Genomic DNA, 23,755 nt, shown 5'->3' with positions numbered 1-23,755 from the left:
TTGAAAAAACCTCGGGCAGTCATTTTCAGATTGAAAAAAAAATGGTACCCCATGTCTGCGCACTCATTCACTTTGCACACGATTCAGGGATTTTGATGAGAAAGGCTGCATTTTGAGGCCGTCACATGAAATGCCCTAAATTAATTATTTTTCCACTATTTTGAGACAATTTTTTTTATGAATACCTGTCTATGTATTGCATGTGTTAAGTCTGTGTTCGTTGCGTATCTTCTTTTAATAGAATCGCGCAGATACGCGAGTGCGCAGACAAAGGGGACTGCGCAGACTTGGGGGAACTTGCCATATAAATAAAATATTGTTAAGAAAGAGGCTCAATCGGATAATACTTATTTCTGGTTGAGCTGGTGAATGGGGGAATAATCAGATTAGTTGACTAAGAAGAGTAAATAGGCCTATTTTCTCCAATTCAAGTTCAAAGTACTTTACCAATACATGTACTAGAAGTGCATGAAGTAGTATATGACTGCTATCACTCCAGTACTGGTAGAACCTGTTACCATCAAATGAAATCATCATATTTCTTTCACTTTCACAATATTAAAATGATTTACTCTGTTTCATGATATCTCTTAATGAAACTGGTAAAATAGTTAATCTCTAAAGTCAGCAGATTCTTAACATAATTGACAACTCAATTGGAGCTCTCTGAAGGGCAACCTGACATGTACATGTAGGTGCACGCAACAATATGTATCATAAACTAATATGTGGGCCATCCTGGGAAAATGGGTATTATAGGTGAAATTTTGGATTTTGGTTTTTTTATGTTTTCTGGTACATGGACATATGTACAATGTGTATACAAAATATTAGAGTCTAATTCATATTTAAATTAGAGATATGGCCAATTGAATCAGGGGTACCCCCCCTGCCTGGCTGTATGGGTCGTCATGGTAGTCGGGCTTATTATTCATCTTTTCATGATAGGGAAATGTTGGTTCTTTTGTAACGCCCAACATACCTGGCATAGGCGAGGTGATCTTTTGTAGTGCAGACATAATTTTTATATATACACAGCTAGGCGAATACAATAAAACAAATTATTCTACATATTCAATCACACCCACACTAGAACCCACACCCACACAATCACATTACATGCAAAAAACCCTTATTGAGACTATTTGTCATACTGTATATATAGTTCGTCATAGCGCGTAGTTTTAACATGGGAGGAGGTTCCCAGATCCAATGACCAGGGGAAGATGGGGTTGGGTTATTCATCTGATTTTTGTTGTTGTTGGGGGGGGGGGGGCAGCTTATCATTTTTGTTGGGGGGTGCCCACCCCCACAGGTGCCGCAGAACATTTTTTGCAAATGGGAGGGGCTGTCCATGCAAAAAAAATCACAATCAAATGGTAATTTTTTACATGTTTATACATGCGTTCTGGGGAAAAAAAGTGGGGCCAAAGCACCTGCCCACCTCCATTCTAGATTTGTCCCTGCCCTTAACCCCCCCCAAAAAAAAAGAGACACCACCTTGCTGTTTGTCCATACTTCACTTTCTCGCAAAGTAAAATCTAAAAAAAATCATGCTTAAGCTTTGGAAAATAACCACAAACAAAATTCAATTTTGCAAAACCAAGTTTTTTCGGTGGCAATACACAATAGTGAAAAGCTGATGCGAGTTACATTTCATAAAGATTTAATATGACAGCAACTCTTGATGAAATATCAACTTTCATTGAACTAGCGAATCAGGAAGCAGAAGGTTCACTGTTTTCATGGTAGTTTTCATTCGAGCAAGGGATCATATCAACATTTAATGAAATGTGCCACATTTGGTTTCTTTTTAGAGTCATGAAATTTTTTTTCACAAATTGCTGCCAAATTATCTGGATCACTGAAGGATTTTTTTAGGTCACTTCGTTTGAAAAGAAGAATAAAACTGTGCATAAAAACTTGGCTCCACATATTAATACGACAGATATTATAACTAACAAATACTCACAAATACATAGTCATCTTTTCTCTGCTACACTCTGTACACGTGTGTAATGATATGCGTTGTAAACATCTTATGCTTGAATAAAAAAATAATATCAGAGTTTAATTCTTGATATGGAAGAGACTATACATTTACTCTCTTCTATGCAGCAGTATAAGCAAAACTCAGGAATGTGCATCGCTCTCCACTGTCCAAATTTGCACTAAAAATGATATAAAACACGATAATCTCTCCTTAGTGTGTGTGTTTAACATTATCACAAACATACAGCAGCAAACTTACCACATTTCAACTTTCTACAATGACATCCTTCTAATGGGTTAGCAAACGTTACAAATTAAGTTTAATTTTTTTTTCGAAAAACTTCAGAGTTTGTTCATTCAAAGTAAAACATGTATTCATTGTTCAATTTCCTCTCCTACCGGGGAGGCCGCGAGGTGCCTTGTCCTCATCTAAGATCTTTCCATATATCATATTCCCTCTATTTGGAAAATCCAGTTGATAGCTTATCTGGGAGTATCTGAGAGACTATGTCAGCAGGGTTCACCAAAGGGAATAATTTTCTTCCTCTGCATTGTTTGCTTTCTTCATGTTCCAGTCTTAAAAATGCCACGTTACGATGACTCAAATCTACATGTTTGATGAATGCAATTGAAAAGTTCACCGATATTAATGTGTTATAAAAACAGTTACATTACACTCTCATTTCTTCATGATTCATGGACATTTATCAACAACATGATATTTAAAATACATTAACTTTTCACTCTTTGGCTTTGTGTAAATGTTACTTGTATTTCTAATAAAGGTGGAAGTACTCCCTGATGTCATATTTTTCTACCAAAAATAATAAGATTTAACTATTGTTGGGTAAAAAAATCCCTCCAAAATTCATGAGATGTTCATATTCAAATGTTTAATTTTGATATATCACTTGCAAAAAGCTTTCTCTGCATGAGCCTTTATCCAAATTCTATATTTTTTTACATTTTTTATTGTTTTTATCGTTTTATGTTTTTTATATTTTCCATAATTCTAGATTTCATGTACTAATAGTGGTAAAATTAATTTCAAAACAATATCTTATAAAACGGCAATTAATTCGTGGAAAAATCGGTTACAACTGACATGATAAAGTCAAAACTGGCACACTATTTCCATATAGAATATGGATAAAGCATGGAAAGCTACCTGAAGCTGTGTTAATGGTGAATCCCATATCAGAGTCTTTAAGTACTTCTTGAAGGGCTGATGTCAGCTGTAAGTTGGTTCTGAGATGTCTTGTCCTCACTGCACTAATACAGTTGCCCTGTAGATCCCGTGCCTTTAACATGTTTAACACAACGAAAGAAAACAAGGCCAATTAGTTAATAAATTTTCAGAGTTAAAGTTTATTTAAAAAAAAACACTACTTAAGAAAAAAAACTTTAAAAAAAATTAAAACTATAATTTTTTTTTATTTTCAAAAATGTTTTTTCATTTTTTTTTAAAATATTGAATGATTTTGTGTAGAAAGTTGGCGAACCTCATGTAATGTAGCTCGACCAGATTGTAGAAAAAATAAGAAATACCCCCCGAACCGCCCCCAAAATATATTGTTATTTTTTAATAAATTTCTTATAAATTGTGACAATCTGTTTTCTAGTTATAATTTCGATATCATTTGCACAGCTTTGGTGAAGCTCATACCAAATAGACCCCATCCCCTCCGAAAAAAAAAATGAAATTAGAAGTCCGACAAATAAGAATTTGTTTGGAGAGGGGATTTGAAAAATGTCCATAATTAACCGATTTAAAAGGGTACTCCGAGCTGAAAATAATTTCATCAAATGTAAGCAAATGCTGCAAATTTCATCAAAATCTGATAACAACTAGATCTAAAAGGGTTTTTCATGCATTATAAAAACAGTTATATGCACGTCTTAATAAATATTCGTTAGATGGGCTGATGATGACATCCCACTTTAACTTTTCTTATAACAAAACATGAAATCATACTTATTTTATTTGGTCATACGTGTGTGAATGATATGTCACCTTTTTGCATTAATTAATATCTAGTCTTGGAGGGGGGGGGGGGGGGGGATAGAACAAACATAATTTCATGTAACAAGGTGAGACATCTTTGCATCAGTTTGTGAAGTAAATTCATAAAAACATGCAAAGAACTGTTTCACCGAAATCCATATCTTTAAATTATCATAGCTCTTTTACTCCTTGTCCAATTTTGATTTTTTTTTTAATACATTTTTTACAAACTTGTTGCATGTGATAGATTTAACTTAAATGGTTACAAGTATGTAACGAAGGCCTATCTAAGCAGGGGCGGATCCAGCTTTTTATAAAGGGGGGGGGGTTGGGGTGGTATGCGAGGGAGCGTAGCGACCTAGTCCAAGCGAGCGGAGCGAGCGAGGGGGAGGGTGTGGGAGGGGGTGTCCCCCTCCCACAGTAGGGGAAATTTTTGAAAATCTGTGTGTGAAAATGGCGTTTTCTAAAATTACAAGTTTAAAAAAAAAGATAAGATTTAAAAAAATGGTCCCCGGATTTTTTTTGGGGGGGGTTGCAACCCCCCCAACCCCCCCTCTAGATCCGCTTCTGCTAAGTAGGTGCAGATCTAGATCTAGTTGATAGCCTAGGCATACATAAGTTAGATCTTAAAAAGGCAGTCAAAGTCTCGGACAAATACCGCGAATCGCTGCAGCAGTCGCATGTAATTTGACGTTTAATGTCGTTCCTAAAAAAGCTCTCTCTCGATAGATCCACATAAACACGCAACACAAAATTCACATTCACTTGTTTAGTTGCCATGTTTCCTCGCATCGCAATTATCAATGAATTTAACAAAACAACTCAATCTGCAACATAATTTAACTTACCTTCATGGATTTCAGCCATGGGAATTAAATTCAATCAACATGTATCCGAACCCGCCACCAAATATATCGAGCCGATATCCACAGTTCTGAAAAATAAAAATGCGCCTGACATTTTTTTTTTTTTTTCCCGCGGGTTGTTTGTTTTGTTTTTCCTCGCGACGCGCGCCAGACAAAAGTTTGATGACACGCGTATTTAAATGGCGTCCTAGCGCATTTATTGTCTCTCACCAATAGTCTGGTTTTTGCGCGACGCCACACATATATGAAGGGAAAAAATGTATCATAAATGAAAATGAGTATCATAAATGAAAAAAAGTATCATTTATGAAAAAAAATGCATCATTTAGGAAAAAATGTATCATGCCAAAAATGTATCATAAATGAAAAAAAAATTATCATAAATAAAAAAAATGTATCATAAATGCCCAAAAATGAATCATAAATGGAAAAAAAATGTATCATAAATGAAAATGAGTATCATGAAAAATAGTATCATTTATGAAAAAATGTATCATGCAAAAAATGTATCATGAAAAAATATATCATAAATAAAATGTATCATAAATAAAATGTATCATAAATGCCAAAATTGTATCATAAATTTCAAAAATTCATCATATTAAAATTAAAAGATGCAGTTGGTGTATTAACTCTTTTTCTGAAACATTTTGCATCAATCTAAGGCCTCCAAATCAAACAGTATAGGGCACAACAAAAGGTGGTAACTTTGTCATGGATGAGGTAATGAACATTTAAAATCCAACTCATTTCATAGCATACTTGATGAACGATAATGTTATTTTAAGGTATCCGATAACAAAGCGACGGCTTACCGATCACATGACCCAGTGAGACACCGGCATCATCAAAGAAGTAGAGAGGGACTTTCCCGACGCTGTTGATCAGAGTAGTGCTCATAATGCCACATTCTGCCAGAACGCTGATATCTCCCTTTAACCGTTTGGGACTCTCACTTTGGGCAGGCAGGGCACCTCCTTCTTGCATTAACTTAATGATGAATATCTATTTATATTCGGACGAGACATAAACATTGGTTATTACTTTTCAAAGCATGGAGAAGGTTTACGGTTCACCATGTGTAATATGAAGAAGGGAAAGGAAATACAGGCAGAAAAATTGAAATGGAAAGACAAGAAAGGATGCAAAAGAGGAAATTAGAGGTATTCTTTTCTTGAAAGTGAGTAAAGTCCTGAAAAGGACTGTAAATCAGATGAGATGAGCTGAATACGGCTTGAGTAGCGATGGTTTGAGTAGTAGCAGGCTGAGTTACCTTTCTTCACTTCAGCCTGCTACTACTAAAACCATCGCTACTCAAGCCATATTCAGCTCATCTTATCTGGTTTACAGTCCTTTTCAGGACTTCACTCAATTTCAAGAAAAGAATACCTCTTTTGCATCCTTTCTCATCTTTCCATTTTAATTTTTCTGCCTGTATTTTCTTTCCCTTCTTCATATTACACATGGTGAACCTTAAACCGTCTCCACATTATAAACTCCACCATGCAAACCTACAAAGATCATCTACTTTTTAAAAGTTTTCAAAAATAGCGAGGACATCATTATCCTTACCCAATTCTACCAGTAAACAAGGTAATATCAAGCTGGTATCAAAGACCAACATTTTCTCCTAGGACAAACGGTCCTGCCTTTCTCTGAAGATGGTAAATTCTCAAGATTTGTGTTTTCTAAAATGCAGATCCTGTGTTCTTCACTGTGCAAATCTTTCGGTTTTCGAAAAATTTCGAAAACCGGATTTCAAATTTCGGTTTTCTTAGGGGACACACTGTGTGCAAAACATGATAAAGCAATTACGTGCAATGCAGTAATAATATGCAGATTGAGCTTGGCAAATACTGTAGCATGTTAGATCAGCAGATTATACACCGATAAACGGTTAAATTTTATGGGATTTTCCTTTGGTATTCAGGATCTTTCAACAATCATTTCATATTTAATATTCTTTGTTTTTTTGCCAAAAAATTGTATTTCCTGTGTAATTCTGTGATTTTACTAAAGTCCTCTGCCCCCCCCCCCCAAAAAAAAAAACACATGTTATCCATTTCTAGAAAACTGAGGGACTGTATATTGTGACAGAGTGTTCATTCCAGAAAAATTTAAGTACTGGGGAAAAAAATTGGGGTTTACTTTAAATGTTTAACATTTTGTGCTTGACTAGATGGGCCTTTTTTCCTTTGCAGCCATTGCCACCGAATTCGAATGCCAAGGGATCTTTCCTTATGCCCGTGCAATACTATTTATAATGAGATATCACAAACCTCTAGTTTTCTTGTTTTTAAACTGTACATGTACATGGATGAAATAATAACTCACCACTTCATGGTTTGCAGGTAAACCTTGTGTTGTGAAAAGAAGTACGTCTGAGCTCGTTGCTAACCTCTCTCCATGTTCACTTTGAGGTCTTGGCTCAATATCATCTGCACATAGATTCTGTAAGGAACGAAAGATGATAAATCCATGCAGGATATAGCAACAAGCGAGATAAGTTGAGATGAAAAACTAGCAATATGACTTGTCCAAAGGACAAAGATGCCCCCGCTTAACGCGATCAGCAATTCAATATGATTGAACTTAACTCTTAACATGCCATACACACTACTACCCAACGCCACAGTGCTAATCCGATGCTAATCCCCTGTGCCAGCCACAAAACCCCCCTGTGCCACATTGATTTTTAGATCGCGAGTCGTATTCACTCCTTTCAATAGTCATGATTACAATTGCTTGTAACTCTCTTATGATAGTTTATCCACAAAATATTGTGTAGTAAAGTGGTAGGAAATTTCATACCCCTTATAATGGTGTCCTCATTATATGGATTGGTTATTATCTTTACCGCTAAAATATGAGTTGTATCAAGTATAATAACCATCTCACGAACCTCATCAGGATAAAAAAAACCTAGGTCTCTTCCCTCTCGGAGGCGGAGCCATATCTTGTAAAAAATGTAGAAATACTCGAAAAAGTCGAATGTAAACCGTGTGAGTAAGTTGATCTGTCAGAAAGCAGAGTTCGCACTGCACTCAATAGTGCTAATTACGGCGTGCATGCGATGCGCAATACAATGCAAAACGACGTAACAATGATTGTAATTCCGAATGTACGCAGTCAGGCACGAAGCAGGCAAGGGTAGGAAACAATGCAAGCACAAAGCAATCAATAGTAGGCGTGCGAGCACGAGTGTGGCATGTTATAGTAGGATACGTAGCGTGCACGAAGCACTCAATGAGTTAATATGGTGCAGAAACCAATATGCATATATAGAATGAAAAATTTAGACCTTTGAACCAACTCGCATATATGAGCTGTGACCTTTGACCTGCGGACTCCGAATTCGAACTTGGCCTGTATTTTGGTGTCATCTACCTAGACACAAAGTTTTTAAATCCGTTAAATATTTTTTGAGTTATTGTGCGGAAACCAACTTGCATATTTAATGAGCTGTGACCTTTGAACTCCGAATTCAAACTTAGCCTGTATTTTGGTGTCATCTACCTACAACAAAAATTTTTTTTAATCCATTAAGTATTTTTCGAGTTATTGCGCGGAAACCAAGTGGGGGGACAGACGGATGGACAGGGGCAACGCTTAATGCCCCCTCTGGACTTCGTCTGCGGGGGATAAAAAACATCAACTGTGCTTGACACTAACTTCTCCAGAGGATGTGACCATCTTGCAAGACAGGTTTTGGAGTAATTGGCAAAAACATAAAAGTAGTACTGAAACATGATTATTAAGGCTTCAATTCAATGATAGTAGCATGGTGCGGTGGTTTTGACTGTTTGCCTTTGAATCAGAGAGTCATGGGTTCAAACCCTACTTCAGGCGTTAATTTCTTTCAGCAAGATATTTATCCACATTGGCTGCACTTGACCCAGGTGAGGTAAATGGGTACCAGGTGGGTATTTCAAAAACCCTGTTTGAATCAGAGGGTCATGGGTTCACACCCTACTTCAGGCACTAATTTCTTTCAGCAAGATATTTATCCACATTGGCTGCACTTGACCCAGGTGAGGAAAATGGGTACCTGGAAGCACATGATATTGATGACGCTGCTGCTGGGTACCATGACATTTGCTCTGGCAACAATTACTCCGATGTAAAATCTCCATTGTTAAGCCAAACATAAGACCTAACCTCCAAAACTAAATAAACCATAATCTTTATCTATCCATTATTCTGAAGCAAAAACTCTATTACAATCTTAGCTCTAACCCTATGCCCTCCGAGATGTTAAGATCGGAGCAAATGTCGCAGGAGTGAATGTCGTGTCACCTGCTGCTGTCACCGCAACCATCAGTAGAGCAGCACCTATTGTCTCGATCTGCTGTGCAGGTGAGACAAAAATCATTTCAGGAAGGTAATGCATGAAGGCTGTGGGACTTACATATTTTATCAGGGTTCCCACAGAAATTTGAAAACAGAATTCCATTACTTTTCCATGACTGAATTGCTGCTTTCCATGACTTCCCGGGATGTCCCGGGAGTTAAGTGGAATTTGGGATGTCACAAAAGTGGGAAAAATGGAAATCATGAACACCAATTATAATAGCAGAGTATGAGAACTGCGAGACACGACAAACTGGAAAGCTGCCATAGCCAAGAGGTAAATGCAATTCCATGACTTTTCACAAATTTTCCAAATTCCCTGACTTTCCATTACCACAAATTTTTCCAGGATTTTCCATGACTGGGGACCCTGATAATAGCATTGTCCACACTACTAAGTTTTACTGTAGCAATGTGCAAATACTCACATGCACAAGAACAGGAATGTCAAACTTGGAGTCTGTGACATCTATGGCTTTTATACCAAGACGGCAAAGACTGGAATACAGACTGGACACCAACCTGGTGAGGTTGGTCTTCTCAAACATCAGGTGGATTTCTCTGGTGGCTAGTAAAGGGCCTCTCTGTACACTGCAATTTCCTGTCAATAGAACACATTGAAATGATATCAGATATTCAAAATTTATTGTCATGCTCAAAGTAAAAAAAAAGTGTTTTCTTTTATTCCTGTAATATTGCCGTACTTTGTCTCAGATATAATCCACAAAATAGCTGTAAAATAAATATTAAAAAAGAGCGAGAAAAATACAAATACAAGATTACGAAGCTCAACTCTAAACCAATACTTGTAAGACGACTTACCAAATTTCCCAAAGGTTTCCAAATCTGTGCTGCAAGGTATATCTGAGGTTGGAAGAAAGCGATTACATGAATAAAGTGTTCTGCATCTAACTTGGCCATGAAATCATAAAATTAAAGACAAATTAATAATTATACTAATAGGCATTTATATAGCGCCATCTATCTAGAAATAATGCTGAGGTGCATTGTTATTATCATTATTACCCAGACTATTACATGTAGCTGCCTTTCAGCGCTCATTGCATTCAAGGAATTAATCCTGCTGGGTACCCATTCACCTCACCTGGGTTGAGTGCAGCACAATGTGAATAAAATTCTTGATGAACCCACGTCCCTCTGATTGAAAGACGAGGGTCGTAACCGATAGACAAAAGCGCCCCCCCCCACAACATTCATTATTTGTATACCATTTTCAGGTAATGCTTTTCATATGCTTGGCCAAACCTACAGGTTCATTTAACACCTACTATTGTATTACAACAGAAGCAACAATTCATGTAGGCCTACTCATTTTCATATGAATTAAATCAAAATTTTTGTCATGTTCAGATCAATTCCTCATTGATTTTCTAGTCCTGACTTCATGCCTCACTAACAATCAATTCAGAATCTCTGATGCAATCCATGAATTTTAGGAAATTAAAAATAGAGCTTAGCAATTAAAAATGGGGCAGTGTTTTACAACTGATTGAACACATAATCAATGCAATCAACTTAGAAATCGGCCAGACAATCAGTCACTAAGCTCTATTTTACAGGGCTGGTATTCAATTGAAAGTATTTTACTTGGCAACGCAAAATGCTTGAACTATTCAGCTCATATCCAATTATTTTACCCTATCAGGCCAAAATTAAGCAAAATACTTATAACCACTGTGACGTCACAAAGTTTGAGTCAAATAACGTGCAATGTATGAATCCATCTTTGCGCAGAATGCATGACCGCACAAAACTTTTTTTTAAACTGCACGCAAGCCTGACTTAACCCTATCTAGGCCGGGGGGGGGCCTCAACGAGTCGTGCGATATTTTCGCCGCGCAAATTTTTTGACCGTGCTGCTAACTGACTTTTTCCTTTTAAGTCTTGCGCAACTTTTGAGACCAATTTTGCGTCACCCGGGTACACGGTTCCGAAATTACGCAACGTTATGTAAGTGCATGTCAGACCAAAAATTGCTCAAAAACGTAATTTTGTGTACAAAGTCATTGTAAAATTGTGTTTTCAACCAAAAATCATAAATGTATCATTATTTTTAGTTTTGCTGGTCTAAATGTATGTATTTTATGATCTTAGAAGAGTCCCCAACAAATTTCATTGAAAAAACAATGAAAAACAACGGGTCCAAAAAACAAAGAAATACATAAGAAATTGCAAAAAACAATACATAAGAAATTGATCTGATATCACAATTTTTTTCATGTAAACTTGCTAAGAACACCACAAAGAGATTCTATGCCAAAAATTAGAACATTTGGAGCTTTCTTTATGGAGTTAGAAGAAAAAGTATAATTTTGCATACTAATTACGCAATATAAATTAGCATAATTACGTAATAACAATTCGCATGAAATAAATTACTATACAATTTTGTAGATTATGTCCCAGACAACATGCGTGCCAATTTTCGACGTGATCACGCGGTCGATGGCCAAGATCTCAATGGGGGGCCTGGGAGTTCCCCCCCGGCCATATGAACTCCCAAAATACTCCGGCCTAGATAGGGTTAAGTCTGGTAGGTGGCTGACTTAGATTTAAGCAAAGCACTAAGCCAAAAAATGCAATTGAATACCAAAGATGGATAAGTAGGCCTATTTTACTTAAACAAAATACTGAGTAAAATACTTGAATTTCTGGCTTAAGTATAGAATTGAATACCAGCCCCGGTGGTCTTTGTCTCTCACATGCAGTTCTGAGTGAAAACCTTATACATGTATATGTACCTGAGAGAGTGAATCGACGTGGAGATAGATTGGTTTCCCATTGGAGAATTTGAGGAGTTGACGAGTGTATGAATTTACAGACGGCATAGCGGTATTCAATGACTGATCCTTCTGCTGCTTCTATACTGCATGTCCATCTGGTTTATACGGGGTAGAAATAGAATATCCAGTTTAATCACATAATTCCAGATATGCTTTAGTAAGCTATTTCTGCATGAATAGATCCTTAAAGTATCATTAAAATATTACGGTACTCATTCTCGTCCTATGAAACAAGATGCAATTCTGATGGTGAATTCATAAAATCTTAAAATATAACATTCATCAAAAGTGCAATATAAATATCATTCAATTTCAAACACATGAAATTGTTATATTGGTTTTTATGCTTTACCTGAGGAAAGAATAAAAAAACTTTTTTATTACCAAAAAAAAAAATCTAGAATGAATAAACATGTGAGTCTACATATACTCACTTCAAAACTGTGAGGGTCACAGAAATCTGTACACTTTAAACAAAGAAATGTGACTTAAAGAGGATACATGTACGTACCCATGTTTTGCACAAATGGGTCTGAAAAATTGCTTCATCATTATAGGCCATTACAAACTTATTCTAATTTCACTGTACACTCAAGCAGACTGAACTTTAGTGTAAGGACAGAGAGCTTGGTTGAAATGTCACAAAGATGACAATATTGCGTTCAAACCATCTATGACAATTTGCATGAATAAATAATCTAAATTTTCAATATTTTTTGTTCTATTTTTATCTGTATAAATTTAACTTTCCTTTGAATGTTATTAAAATATTTCACAGGGATTAAATTCATCCACGCCTATCAAAGGGCTGGCATTGATGCTGCCCCATATTGGCCTTGGGGGTTTGTTGTGCCCTCTTTTATGTTTCCCCTTTGTGCTGTAATATAGAAATAAGCCCTATGGAAAGGCGACCTATCCATAAAAACATTGAGATTGAATGCCTACTGTTAGTTATAATAAATTCCTCAAAGTTCAGATCACTCTTCTATTTCATTGCCATATAATATTAATGCATGTGCCCCTAGAATGATTGTGGTGTGAAAAAAGCTAAAACTTGTTTTATTGGAAATGCTAACGGTTTTAATTCGATCAGATGCCTGATAAAAATAGAATACCTGCCTATTGTTGTCTTGTTTATGTAATTTACACCTTCTCAAGCATGAAATTGGCAGAAAATTTCAGGATATAATCTCTGTCAGTAGCTTTCGTATATCCAACTACTAACTATGTAAAGCAAGTGCTTGAACGGCTATTTTGAATGAAAATAAAACATTACCAAGAGAGGGTGTAACTCCATGCAAGATTTAAATTTAAATCCTTACAACCGGAAAAATGCTATAATAGGTAAAACTGCATTTAATGACTACTATACTTTTAAAATTTTGTTAGGTTCAATGATACTCGAGTATAGCTCATATTGCTGACCTTTAACCAAAGCTTTAGACAGGCTTTAAGGCCTGATTTCTTGAGTACCAAAAGAAGGACACTTACCTTGATCCTGATTGATCTTTGGTCATTGATTTCAATGAAAGTGGAGACCATGACCCCAATGATTGCACACTTCCTGTGATACAGACCACTTCATTCTCTTGACGGGGGTTATAAGTCACTCGGAAGGTGAGGGGCACCATCCTGAACGTATCTTGTTACACAGAACATCTGTCACACAACAAAACAAAAAGAATGTATAAACTTGGAATTAGATATAAGGTGATAAAAAAATGTAAAATGTAAAAAATGTGATTTACACATGCAAAATTTAACTTTGGTTTAATATTTAAATGTTGACGACACCTCCGAAATCGAAAAGCAGCATCTATAGTCTCGCAATGTTATGCAGGCATAACATAAACGGTTTGGGGAATTGTTGAATAGCACACTTTCAAAGCAAAATACCAGATGAATTGAACATTTCAAAATTGGGAATTGGGAATCTTTATAGAACAAACTTGATAGAAGTACGGTAGTATATTTCTCCGGCACATGTAAGTAGTAATTTTAAGTACTATTTTTGAATAGTATTAGTCAAATTCAGGACAGTCTTAGTTGGCTATTTCATTCCATGACAAGAGAAATTCATATTCCAAAGTTAGCACTCCTAATGAAGCAAAGTAGATAGAAAATAGATACAAATCAGATAGTACAGTTGTGCTCAATAGATAGGGAATAGGGATCCCCACCACGAAATTCGCTCCTTCATGCTGAGTGTTAAATGTACATGTAAACAACACTACAATGTTCGGCGAGCCCAGAAAAACAAACTTGAATATTATCACCTTACTTCATAAACTTGACATAACTTGAACACTTTAAATATTAATTTTATGGTGGAGTTCACTATATTTGAAGCACCACTATAAGCTATAGAGATATGAAGCCATCATTGTGCATGATCTCTATCTATAAAAGATCACTATTGTGGTTAAACACTGCTGGGTAGCTGACCAGAAAAGGTTTTATACAATTCTCCATCCTAAATCAACTGTGAAGGAAATCTACTTCCATAGTGTCGGATGGAATGCAGTCTTACTGTGTATGAGTGGGGGACCTAAAGCTATGCACTTTGTTTACAAACGATAAAAACTGGGCCAATTTTAATATTTGAACAAATTATCTTTCACTTAAATTTGTGGTAAATATTCTCAAGATTTTTAACCAAAAAGAAAATATCCCAGAACTCACTAATACGAAAATCTCGCCGCATTTTCCGAACACCTCTTGATTTCGCTGCTCAATGTAGACGGGGTCCCTAAAGCTACGCACTTGAATTATCATGCAAAGAAAGAGTATTTCCTGTGCCTCAATTACTAAAATATGTTCATATTATTATATGATAATAGGAAATTAAAGTGAATATAACTCCGAAATTCCAAACAGTTACTGGTTTTCCATGCATTTAGTGATGCACAGCCTCTGTAAAAAAAATTGAATAGGAATCTTTAGTCACTCTGTAGTCATACATGTAGTTCCACACACATAGTGAGCATTTGCCATTGATATTGCATGCGTGATGAGTGGTGCTTAGCTTTAGGACCTATGCAGCTTTAGGACCCCCTAACATACATACCTTTCAGCATTTTCAAGAGAGTTTCAACAAAAAGGTCACTTTTAGTTGTATAATTTTGTAGAGACAGTAGACAAATTTCCTTATTTTCCTGTAATTAAAACTATTTGCTATCTTCTTAATCATTTCACCAGCTAATGTGCAGTTGAGTATCTACACTGTGTATACATAGCAATATAAATGTAGTAATTAATGTACAATTATTACTATTTATTCCGTTTATACGACACATAGAGAGGACCTTGTGATTGGATGGGTTGTTTGATATAGATCATTCAGCCAATTTTACAATGACGTCATCATCCATGCATTTTTGGATCCATTCATCATGCAATTTTGGAGCAATACGATTTTGTCCATTTCACGCGCAAGCCAAGACCACCGCTGTACAGGTAAAAACACTTTGTTTGCCATGCGCATGTTGTACATGTATGAACATGACAATCAACAAACCGTGCTCGCATTGAATGCCCTTTTCCATTCAAATTTATAAATGTTGAATGACAAGGATCAATTTTAGGTGTCATATAAAACAAAGTTTACAATTTTATTAGTGTAATGGACAGAATACTTCATTTGGTGAAAGACAAAATGAATGAACCATTTAACTCGGCTGCGCCTTGTTGAATGGACATTTCATGTTTCACCTCTTAAAGTATTCTGTCCATTCACTCCATTGCACTTATAAACATAATTATACTAATACAAATTTAATATATAGATAATAGAGCCATCTATCTAGATATAATTCTGAGGTGCATTGTTATTATTATCATTTCCCCGGCTTTCAGCTGCATTTCAGCGCTCATTGCATTCAAGGAATTAATCCTGCCGGGTACCCATTCACCTCATCTGGGTTGAGTGCAGCGCAATGTGAATAATTTTTATTTGCTGAAGGAAAACACGCCACGGCTGGGATTTGAACCCACATCCCTCTGATTGAAAGACGAGAGTCGTAACCACTACTCATTTTCATTTCAATTGAACTAAAATTTTTGTCATGTTCAGATCTCTTCCCCATAGTTCAGAGATTTTCCAGTCCTGACTGCATGCCTCCCTAATTCTATTACAGAATCTCTGCTGAAATCAATGAATTATTGGAATACTATTCCAACCATTAATCTCCAAATGTGCACTGGACCTCTAAGGATCTAATAATAAATTTTATAAAGCATACTTTTTTACTGATTTATCAAGCGGAACTCATCGTTATGCTGGTTATTCAAAGCTATGACCACATACATTAAATTGTTGGAAGTACAGTACAATACACACGTGTACACAGTGGCGTACCTAGGATTTTCCACAGGGGGGGAAAAACTGTTCGCCAAAAAATTTGACAAGCAAAAAAAAAAAAAAAAAAAAGCTCGTCGGGGGGGGGGGGGGGGGGCAAAAAAGGTATTTCAAGCTTGTCAGCGGGGGGGGGGGGGGGGGGGGGCAGGTACGCTAGTGCGTGTACATCATCCTCACGACTTGAGATTTTAGTATATAGGTTGGAAATGCATGCCATAGAGATGGCTTCTTTTCGTCTGGAATCTTCAGTGGCGAGGTTTCAAGGTAAAGGAACAATGACAGATAAATATCTTTTGTATCAGTAGCCAGAGTAGATACATTTGAAGATTTTTACTGATAAAAAAAACAAAACAAGAATAACAATAAAAAGATATTGATGAACTATCAGCAAGAATATTAAAATTCTTATCTAGGTACCAGCATTTAAGTGCGCTTTGATTATTAGGTTTGAGAAGACTTTTATTTTGAATAAGTCTAGATATGATTTATCTTTAATAGGTAAAATGGGGCGAAGTGTAGTGCTTGGAACTATACTGCGGTCTGAGGCCCGTATTCTGTAGTCGGGTTTAACTTAAACTCCGGTTTAAAGTTGTGATTTAAGTATGGATAGCCAATTGTTACATAATCCACTAACAGTAGAGATATAATATGTCACCTCCTTTGGCTCTCAAATCTTTCATAAATGTGCAGGAAGTATAACTAGACAATTGTCTCCACCATCAATGAATCAGGAAAGAGCACAGTAAACATAAACATACAAATTTAAAAAAAATTTGACACTTTTGGCTTCCCATAATTTTAGCACAGAGTATGGCCTAAATAAACCCGACTTCAGAATACGTGCCTGAGTGCTTCATATGAACATCACATCTGGGTGTATTCATTTTTTAATAGCTGTCTGTGTGAACTTCAGACCTATCTATTGTATCTTGCTCCTGTTCACTGGAGCTCACTACTGTACATACATACAGTCCGTATCGTTAAAATTAAGTGCTTTGAAAAGGTCATGCAAATTATTAGGTTTACAATAGGAGATTGGGGAATTATATTTTTTCATTCTTTGGCTTCTCTTCTATCAGATGCCAGTATGATTATACTTGAGAACTGCCCTCTGTTGTAAAGCTTACAGAAATTGGTTTTTCACAAAAATTCTTATTTTCATGCTGTGTCAAAAAACAAAAAACAGGAAATATAACAAATTGACCATGATGTATGGTGGTGGGCCCCAAGTCTGCGCACCTATCAATTTGAGTTAAGATTTAACATGATTTTTTTCTTATTTCACAAAATCTTTTAGTTAATAATGTTCCTTATATTATTGAGTGTACCAAATTTCTCATAAAAAAATGAAAGAAAATATAGGATTTTCTTGGAAAAAACCTCGGGCAGTCATTTTCAGATTGAAGAAAAAAATGATACTCCATGTCTGCGCACTCATTCACTCTGCACACGATTTGGGCATTTTGATGAGAAAGGCTGCATTTTGAGGCCGTCACATGAAATGCCTTAAATTCATTATTTTTCAGCTATTTTGAGTCAGATTTTTTAATGAATACCTGTCTATGTATTGCATGTATAAAGTCTGTGTATGTTGCGTATCTTCTTTTATTAGAATCGCGCAGATACGCGTGTGCGCAGACAAGGGGGACTGCGCAGACTTGGGGGAACTTGCCATACATTTTTCATAATTTCTTTGCATTTTTTCACTATTAACATTATGTACAGAAATAAAGAAATAAGAAGTTCCACATCATCAATTTTAAGTTCACAAACAATCTCCACAGAAAGTCCTTTTGGAATTGTACATAATTAATAATAGAATATTATCAAACCTACCCAAAATTCGACATTAAGCTTTTCTGGAATATTTTTTTGTTGAATATATATTTGTCTATTCTTAATTGCACTGTTTATTTTCAACTTCCATCTCAATATGTCATAAAATCTTGAAAATATATCACCATGTTTTCCAGCAGCGATTCGACAACCCTGCCCTTCATTTGAATTAGCACATAGTGCAATAAAAAAATCAGTGCAAGCGAGAGCCACTGAATTTACCTCAGGCGATGTTCGTGCAGGCTCCACTTCACTACCGCTACACTACGCTCCACCTACCCGAACATCGGGACAGTGAACTAGATCGGATATTCCGAGTCATAAAAGGTGGCATGGCAATCATGGTTATCGTATAAATTAAAGAAAAAAAATATAAAGAGGGATAGGAATGACTTAATATTTTACTTTACACCCATATTTCACTCCGTGTCCATCCTCCGGTTATCCTCAAAATTTGTGATTTTGGGCCAGTATCTTTTTCCTCACACGTATTATTCACGGCCGATTTTAAAACAGCGCATGTGATCGCGATAGCGGTAGTGAAGTGGAGTGGAGCATGCACGAACATCGCCTGAGGTAACTGAATTGTGCTACACCACACGCGAAATGCAGCCCGAAAGTTGCAGCAGCTATTAGTATTATTACTCATACATTAGCTCCTGCATTACATCGACACCCTGTCAAATGAAGGCAATAAATATGCTAGCATAATAAGCATGTCACAGACTTGGTTTTTGTCACTCATCCTACCAACGATGCAGCTTAGTTTTTTGATGCACAGATATCCAATTTACTCATACCAAATCTTAACCCAGGCCAGGGAGCTCCGGCCCGCACAGCGGGCGCGAGTTCCCTGGGTTAACCAAATATGTGATATACTCATTCTCGTATTGCACAGGAGCTAACCCAGGGAGCTCCCGCCTGCTTTGCGGGCCGGAGCTCCCTGGGTACTTATATTAACTTAAGCCTCACCATGCATGCTAACGCAGGCGCAGGCGAATATCACAAACTTGACAGTTATTAGGTACATTTATAATAATAATAATAAATGCTTATAACCTACAAACGTATAAATCTCATTGATGTTACCTTACCTGTTTCAGAACGACTTAGACGTTAATTTCTGGTTGCTCAAAACATTTCGCACGGTACCGTCGTTGGAACGGCGCAGCTGGTATGGTACCGGTTACCGGTACCGGTACCGGTATCTATCGATGCGATGGCTGAGGGGCAGAGGTGGGGGGGGGGGGGGGTTATAAATGTAACCATTTCAATCTTTTTGGGAACATGTGGATCAAAACAAAATGAGAATATTAAATTGACTTTAAAAAATGTCTTTACGTATATTGAGGTCTCAATATGCATGATATGACTATGTTCCAGAGATTCAGAACCTTCATTTTCCTTTCTCTTAACCGGTTAGAGGCAATTTGCGAATTTCCGGTATACCGGTACCGTATATAAAATAGTTATTATTTATTCATTTATTATAATTTACATCGTCAAAAATCATAATCCGTAGATAACAAGGAATATCGGAACGATTTTGAAGGAAGGGGCGGGGCTAGGTATGCCTGAAAACAGAATTTGATGATATTTTTTTTTTTTATTGTTCTTTGGGCCTGATGTTGCCATCATAAAGTGATATGAAAAGTGGCCCATGACAGTGCCAGTAGCTAGTAAGCTAGTAATCTTGACTTCTAACCTCCCCTCTTATGTTTTTGTATACGTTTGCAGGATGATGAATGTGTGTTGGGCGGGGGCTGTAACTATAATTTATTTGATCACATATGTCTCTTTTATCAGATTTATTACTTTTACCATCGTATAACGATCAAGTGCGTGCAATAATTAGGCCTATCAGCAATACACTCAGTACCCTTAGAATGTTTGACTGGAAAAACAGCCATGGCCCTGGGAAGTGGGGGTGTTGGGGGTTTCCCCCTCATTCTTTTGTGTGAACGCGTGTGTGTGATTCACACATGAAATGATATTGGCCTCAAAATTATGGTGAATAAAGATATACGTTACCCAAAATTATTTCTTTTAATTTTATTATATTTATTGTTTAAAGAAATTACTTGTTCCGTCATTTTTACTTCTGATTATTATTTTTTTTTTGAAAGGACACTTTGAACAGAAATGGATTTGAAAACCTTGGAACTTCAACTGTCTGCAAATAAGTGGATATATGTGGGTGAAGTAAACATTGCGATTTTATATTACAGTACACATATTCCTATTTAGATGCACAGAAGATATTTTCATTGGCCCATCCTGATTGCAAAAAAAATAAATAAATAAAAGACTCGGCAAAAAGAAAAAGTATATACTTTATTATTATTCTTATTCGCCCTCTCGTCCATCCGATTGATGGATTGATGGTCCCGGGCCGCTAACTCGACAAAGTACCTAGTTAAAAGGCTAACTATATACGAGTGTGGATATTTAAAAAAAAATGTCAATTTCAATTTAAAAACCAGCATACGTTTGTCCGAATTATACAATGTATCACTTTTTACAGAATAAGACCAACTTGACTTGGACAACAAAATGTTAAAACAATTTTAATGAATTCCACATGTTTGAGAGGGATATATTGTTTCACATGGCAATGGGGAGAAAATTGAAATTTTTCATATTTCTTATAAAAATGGAATACTTAACATCATAAAACAAATAATACATTAAGAAAGACATACAACCCTGCATGTGAAAAACACACACACACACACCCATCGACATCCCCCGCCCACACACACATACATACATACATAGAATATATGGAAGGGAAACAGAAGCGGAGAGGGAGAGATATCATGAATAGAAGAAGTAGGAAGAACGAGAAACGATAAAGGAATGAATCGAGATTGTGAATAGAAAATGGGAGAGAAAATTGTAATATAATGCATAGGCGGCGGAAGCGGGGGGGGGGGGGACGTGTCCCCCCAAAATTTTAGGTGGGGGGACGATCCCCCCTAAATTTTTAGTTGATAACTTTTTTTTTTTGCTTGCTTGCTTGTCAAAAAATTTTGGTGGTCCCCCTAAATTTTTTGGCTTCCGCCGCCAATGGTATAATGTAGGGGAGAGGAGGAAGAGAGAGAGAATAGGATGACTGCATATAATATCGTAAATCTACAAAGATTTTGGTGTTTTTTTTTCTAAAATAAAGAGTCCTCTTAGAGAGACTTTGAATTAATTGAGCTTTATTGCTGAGTATACTTTAATCGGGGACGGATATTTCAAAACTTGATATATACACGGAATAAATTTATAGCCATGAAAGAGGAAAACCTGGGTTGAACAATAATTTACATTGAGTGTTGTAATTATGTACGGTTAGGTTGACAGTTAACACATTTGTATTTGTACATAAGTCCATAGAAATCAGATCAAATACGAGTAAAATATTCATGTTTTTTCTTAAACAATGGCATACTTGGAGACTTATATATATGGAAATTATGAAATTAAGTCTAATATGCTAAATATATATATATATATATACACACATAAACTTTATTTCAGTTTTCAAATGAAGTTATCCAATCAACATAAAACTGTCAATATTACTGTTCGATTAGCAAAATATATATTGTGGATATTATGCATGTACAGAAGATAGGAAATAAGATATCTCGATTCAGTTCAATTCGATTCTTGTTTGTTTCATTTTCCATTAACACACCTCGACACAAAAGATACAAAACAATTCACAAAGGTGTAGTATTTTCTCTATATAGGTAAAATCCACTGGTAAGGTAAAGTCATTGGCCAAAGTCCATGACAACATGAAACACTATGAGTTGTCAATTATGAATACAGAACTATCAGTCCATAACATCTGCATTAACGTTGGTGGCGTTTCATAATATTTTTTTATAGTTTGAATTACTACTATAGATAAGTTCGACTTCGGAATTCTCTGACCGCCATAACTGGGGGGCTTCCAAAGAACAACAATGAGCCAAGTGCGTTACTATATATGTCAGCGAATAAATTATCTTTTGTTAGACATATCTGAAGCCCCCCCCCCCCAGTTAGAAATTACCAAAAAAAACACCACCCAAACCGAATTGGTCCATATCGGTCTACGAACAAACGAATAGGCCTGTGAAGTGTAAAAAAAAAGATCCAAAATGTTTTATAACGGTTTGACAAAGTATGAATACACTTCGAAGAATATCATATAAATATTGTGACAAAGGACACATTTCCAGTTTTTACACTAAACTGCTAAAAGGTGTTTAAAACAAATCGTTAGATTTGTGAAGTAGAACTTACATCAGGCACGGATCAAGGGGGGTGTAAGGGGTGCGCTCGGTTCGGGCGCACACCTTACGATCCGCGACCCGATTTAGGAATAAAACGTAGTAGAATTTCATGCTAATATTGAGACATGGACTATCTTACTGTGCAATATTCTTAATCATAGTGTACGAATACCTATTTTTAAATCTGTGACTGTGCTATTATCCTTATCAGAACAAAAGCGAATTTAATATATCTAGTCGTCATAACGCCATACCGATCGTACCGTTGCCTACGATTTGAAACTTATTTGGCCTTTACTCCAAAATAAACACTTGCAATCCTCCAAAACTGTTATGTTAGTATTCCTTCATTTGATTTAAAACTCATGTTAAAATATACTTTTAATTTACATTTTCAGAAACTGAGCGAAATGCGATTTGTTCTAAAAACCATATCGTGGACCAGTCGTAAGGTGTGCAGTGGCCTTTGCAGGGGGAGGGGGCGAACTCAGTAACACTATGTTTTGTCTCTTATTGATTGTGTGTGTCCGACTGAGTAAATGTATTTTCTATTTTCTTCATTTTCACAATTTGGTGTTTATCCAGGCCCAACTAGGGTGCCTGTGTTCTCGGAAATAATAGTCTTTTTGCATATGTGCCCTCCTCGTCAGATGTACTCTGATCAGTTGTTTCTTCACACATTTCTTCTCTAAACAGGTAGACAATATCAACTGGAATGAACACAAGAACTAGCTCGCATCCTGATCGCCTTATCTGATCCAGAACCTATAAAAAGAATGAATGACGTATTTTATTATGTTTATTGATAGGACTATATAATTATATAAAAGGGAAATTATAAATCATCACCGTATCATATACAGTAGTTAAATCATTGAGCTTTTATCAATACCAACATTATTACTAAGCATTATTATTATTATCATTACTACTACTATTTTAGTTGTTCTGCTTATTATTATTTCTATCATTAGTTTTATCACAATTATTATCGTTTTTATTATTATTAATAGAAGTGGTAGTAGTAGTATAGTGGTGGTAGAAGTAGAAGTAGTAGTAGTAGTAGTAGTAGTAGTAGTAGTAGTAGTAGTAGTAGTAGTAGTAGTAGTATATAGCAGCAGCAGCAGCTGCAGCTGCAGCAGTAGTAGTAGTAGCAGTAGTAGTAGTAGTAGTAGTAGTAGTAGTAGTAGTAGTAGTAGTAGTAGTAGTAGTAGTATCATTTCCATTATCATGATGATCATCATTCTCATTTCGGCCTACATATTAAGAAT

The 23,755-nt window shown here is 36.1% G+C and overlaps 2 protein-coding genes across 3 annotated transcripts in view; both read right to left on the bottom strand.

Annotated features, from left to right (window-relative positions):
• Nucleotides 1-5,609: 5,609 nt before the first annotated feature.
• Nucleotides 5,610-19,404, bottom strand: LOC129278390 (uncharacterized). 2 transcript variants are annotated; one of them, XM_064110171.1, is made up of 7 exons: nucleotides 19,305-19,404; nucleotides 13,509-13,676; nucleotides 11,976-12,112; nucleotides 10,036-10,077; nucleotides 9,642-9,814; nucleotides 7,198-7,314; nucleotides 5,610-5,868 (listed from the first exon to the last, which is right to left on the bottom strand). In XM_064110171.1, exons 2-7 carry the CDS (start codon nucleotides 13,646-13,648, stop codon nucleotides 5,647-5,649), a joined length of 831 nt encoding a protein of 276 aa, XP_063966241.1. In that variant the 5' UTR covers nucleotides 13,649-13,676; nucleotides 19,305-19,404; the 3' UTR covers nucleotides 5,610-5,646. The 2 variants fall into 2 exon arrangements, with proteins under 2 accessions (XP_063966241.1, XP_063966240.1); XM_064110170.1 differs by having other exon boundaries at nucleotides 5,611-5,868; nucleotides 10,036-10,082; nucleotides 11,981-12,112; nucleotides 19,305-19,394.
• A 1,995-nt stretch (nucleotides 19,405-21,399) lies between these two features.
• The window catches only part of LOC135156805 (uncharacterized), a 29,419-nt gene continuing 27,063 nt past the window's right edge, over nucleotides 21,400-23,755 (bottom strand). Inside the window, exon 10 of the mRNA XM_064110342.1 lies at nucleotides 21,400-23,249. Within this exon, the coding sequence (XP_063966412.1) occupies nucleotides 23,076-23,249 (174 nt within the window). The 3' untranslated portion in view covers nucleotides 21,400-23,075. The remainder of the gene's footprint in view (nucleotides 23,250-23,755) is intronic.

This window comes from Lytechinus pictus, chromosome 15 (assembly GCF_037042905.1).
Source record: "Lytechinus pictus isolate F3 Inbred chromosome 15, Lp3.0, whole genome shotgun sequence".
Taxonomy (NCBI): Eukaryota; Metazoa; Echinodermata; class Echinoidea; order Temnopleuroida; family Toxopneustidae; genus Lytechinus; species Lytechinus pictus.
This window is presented reverse-complemented; position numbering and strand designations above follow the sequence as displayed.

Bases quoted from the DNA above. Each gene is read 5' to 3' on its own strand.
- LOC129278390 (XM_064110171.1), bottom strand. From the start codon at position 13,648: ATGGTGCCCCTCACCTTCCGAGTGACTTATAACCCCCGTCAAGAGAAT. The intron at 12,113-13,508 runs GTAAGTGTCCTT...CGTATAAACCAG, and splicing joins AAAGATCAATCAGGATCAAG to ATGGACATGCAGTATAGAAG. The intron at 10,078-11,975 runs GTACATATACAT...TTCCAACCTCAG, and splicing joins ACGTCGATTCACTCTCTCAG to ATATACCTTGCAGCACAGAT.